The following is a 3,708-nucleotide window of genomic DNA, read 5'->3' as shown; positions in this document are numbered from 1 at the left end:
ATTATTATTAACAACAGCCCACTTTGTTTTGATTATATTCCACTTTTTATATAAAAAGAAAAAGAAAAAAATTAGAAAAAAAAAAAGACCACCACCCCCTCCAAAAAATCACGCTTTGGTATTACACCATTCATACAAAATGGCTTTCTCTTGTAGATACACAAGCGCATTTCTGTAGGAATTTTGCTAAAAAATGCCACACTGATAAATAGGTATTTGTAATTTTGGTGATTATCTAAAATTAGAATATTTAGCATGGATTTTTGGCGGCATTGCAGATGTTGGTGGTGGTGGTGGTGGTGGTGGTGATGTGGGGGGAAATGGTACACTATGTGAGAACTATTGAAAGGCTCATGATGCATAGCTGTGAATGTGATAAACCAGAGAGAGCAAGACCAAGCTTATGTATGTGCAAGAGTGCACTTACACATACATATATACATACACTAATATACATATTGAGAGAGAGAGATGGAGAGAGAGAGGGAGAGAGGTCTCTTTCTGTCAAGAAACCAGTCAGTCATCAAAATGCTTCTCATCACTTCCCTCTTATAGAGTCTCTAAGTCTGGACATCTCTTTGGCTGAAACGACATAACTACAACAAGCTTTCTTTCGTTGAATCTGTCTTTTACTTTTCTTCTTTTCTTCTCATCGAGATAAAGAGAGGGACACACACACACACACACATTTATATATAATCATCATCATCATCATCATCATTATCATCATCATCATCATCATCATCATCATCATCATCATCATCATCATCATCATCATCATTTAATGCCCATTTTCCATACTGGCAGGATTTAGATAGTTTGACCAGAGCTGGTAAAGCCAGGGGCTGCACCAGGCCCCATTGTCTATTCTGGTATAGTTTCTAAGCTATGAATGCTATTAACCAGTAATATTTACCTAAAAGCTCCATTCCAAAATGCTCAAAGCAAGTGGCCTCCACACTGTTTGCCTATAAGATGATACACCTTATAATATCTGCAAGCAGTGGACCTGTGAATTTTTTAATCTTTTATCCTTTGCTTGCCTCAGTCATTGGACAGCAGTCATGCTGGGGAACCGTCTTGAAGGTTTTGTTGGACAAATGACCCCTTATACTTATTTTTAAAGTCTGGCACTTACCTTGTTCATTTCTTTTGCTCAACAGCCAAGTTATGAGGATATAAACAAACCAACCCTGGTTGTCAGGCAGTCAATGGGAGACAAACAAGTACAAAGACATACATACATAGAAATATATATGTATGTATATGATGGGCTTCTTACAGTTTCCATTTACTAAGTTCACTCACAAGGCTTTTGTTGATCTATGGCTATAGTAGAAGACACTCACCCAAGGTGCTGCACAGTGGAATTGAACCAAAGACCACATGGTTGGGAAGCAAGCTTCTCAACCACACAGCTGCATCTGCACCTGTCAGTTACTCATTTCCAGACAGAGCAACAATATCAACAGCAAACTGCCAGAGCTAGCAGCTGCACACGACCAGCTTGGTGACACGTTGGTAACACTATGAACACTTACCTGTTTGATGTATATCCAGTGTCAGAGAGTGAATTAGACGGTGCCAAGTCACCAGTAAGATCAGTACTGGTTGGGCTACAACTGCAATTAATCCACTGATTAATGTAATCACTGTTGTATCTATGAGATGATGTAAGTAACGATTGTCTCTCATTTCCAGGAAAGTCACAAGATTTTGCTGCAAAGGTTTCTTGTAGTGTAACTTGGTTTAATTGTTCTTCTATGTCATTTAAACTGGTTTCGGTGTTACGGTTCTGTGGAAGTGGAGCTGTATCATCAGTCAGGTCAACATCGTTATTACTTTGTAGATTCATTAGTGATTTAGAATATTGCTTCCTTAAGATAATATTTCCATCATTAATTAATCTGGTCTTTGGAGATTTCATTCTTTTAGTTTTTGCTCTGTTGCCAGTAACAGAAGATAACATATTGGAATTGGATGGGTTTTGGTAAAATCTAGGTAAGGATCTGTAGTGAAGGGTCATATTGGGAGATGGTTTGCTTCCGTTTAAGTTACAATCTTCATCACTGCTAATATCACTGCTCAAAATATTCTGATGCCACGTATTGCGACTTCTATGACTGCTGCTGCTACTCATACTGCTACTATTTGGTTGATGTTTGTTCAAAAGACTGGAAACAATGTCTATTTTCGAATCTGAAGGTATGTTACTCAAAGTCACTTCCCGAATTTGTTTCACAATCGCATCATGGAATATTTGCTTTTTAATAGAACTGTTTGAAGAATAACAGAGATTTGATGCGGAATCAGCACTGTGGAGTGATTCGTTGTTTGTATCGAAACTATTGGCTAAAGAAGATGGCATTGAAGCAAAGTTTTTAGATTTCTTTAAGTTGTTTGGTAGAACATTATATTTTTTGGTTCTTGACTTTGGTCTGACAGATTTTGCCTTTAGTGTCTGGTGCAATGGAAATTGTTTCACAGGGGGTAAAATTTCACTAAATCTTGGAGAGAAATCTGGTGTGTCTTCGTCTTGAGATGATGAAGAAGAATCTACTTCAGAAGAAAAAGAAAGAGACACAAAATATTCCTCATCTCCATCGGATGTGGGATACATTGTTTGCACAGCTGTTTTATAATCAGGAGGGTCACCGGAACTCTTTTCTCTTTGCGTCTTTACATCTGAGCTCACTATATCAGATACAATTACTTCTGGTTTGGGTAAAGCTGATGACGAAACATTTTCCTGAGAGATATCTGATGCTATGACATCAATTTTGGAGACATCTTGTGCTAAGGCATTTGTTTTGGAAATATTTGATTTTATAACTTCTGTTTTAGAGATCTCTGGTTCTGTTACACCATTTATTGGGGTATCAACAGAAGGTTTCTTGTTTTGACTGCTTTCTGTCTTTGGAATGACTGTAGGATGTTTTTCTGAAAATTCCAAGGATTTTCTCCATGCAGCATCATTCACAATGTCATCTTTGTCTTTCATGAGAGCCACCTTCCACTTTAGAGCTAGATTCAATTCATAACCCCGAAAGATGGATTTTTGAAGTAGCTTCAATAAAACTTGAATCCTGGATGCGGAAAAAAGAAAAATGAAAAATTAAAGATTTAAAATGTTAGATAAATTATCAAATTAAAAGCAATAGACCAATATCTTAATACATCGGTATGAAACTTCACTTATGTTAATGAAAGGAAAGAATTTAGTCGCATGAAATTTTCTCTCTGGAAGACTTGCCTGAAGAATAAAAGAGAAGATTTTGCTTGTATTTCACTTCCAATGCCTTTAGGTGCCAATTCATTTAAAATCATCACGTGTTCTTTCTTCGGACTGGGGTAGTGGCTGTGAATGTTAGAGACAATGTGTGCCCAGTTTTGTGGAATTGGGATTAGTTTATTGTTCCATTGACTGGAAGAAGCTGACGACAAGGAAGAAATGGATTCAGAAGAGGAATCTGTATATGTTGCGGCTGTTTTACGGATTCTTCTTAACTTACGTCTAAGAGACATTGGTAGAAACATAAGAACTTTTTGGTACCAGGCGATACACTGGAAGAGAAAGAAAGAGAGACAGAAACTGAAAGAAGCCCGTCGTATATATGTATATATGTATATATGTTTAGAATTCTAAACAAAACTGTTTGACAAACAGGAACGTGAAACTCTGAGTAACAGTTTTTGTGATATATGCAT

At 37.0% G+C, this 3,708-nt stretch overlaps 1 protein-coding gene across 2 annotated transcripts in view; it reads right to left on the bottom strand.

The window, feature by feature from the left end:
- Positions 1-3,708, bottom strand: part of LOC106875894 (uncharacterized) — a 22,751-nt gene that overhangs the window by 9,945 nt on the left and 9,098 nt on the right. For both annotated transcript variants that reach the window (XM_014924198.2, XM_014924197.2), the window contains exons 10-11: positions 3,254-3,564; positions 1,542-3,086 (exon numbers count right to left, since the gene is read on the bottom strand). In XM_014924198.2, the coding sequence (XP_014779684.1) occupies positions 1,542-3,086; positions 3,254-3,564 (1,856 nt within the window). The remainder of the gene's footprint in view (positions 1-1,541; positions 3,087-3,253; positions 3,565-3,708) is intronic.

This window comes from Octopus bimaculoides, chromosome 24, assembly GCF_001194135.2.
Source record: "Octopus bimaculoides isolate UCB-OBI-ISO-001 chromosome 24, ASM119413v2, whole genome shotgun sequence".
NCBI lineage: Eukaryota > Metazoa > Mollusca > Cephalopoda > Octopoda > Octopodidae > Octopus > Octopus bimaculoides.
The sequence above is the reverse complement of the archived record's forward strand: the minus strand, read 5'-3'. Positions and strand labels throughout refer to the sequence as shown.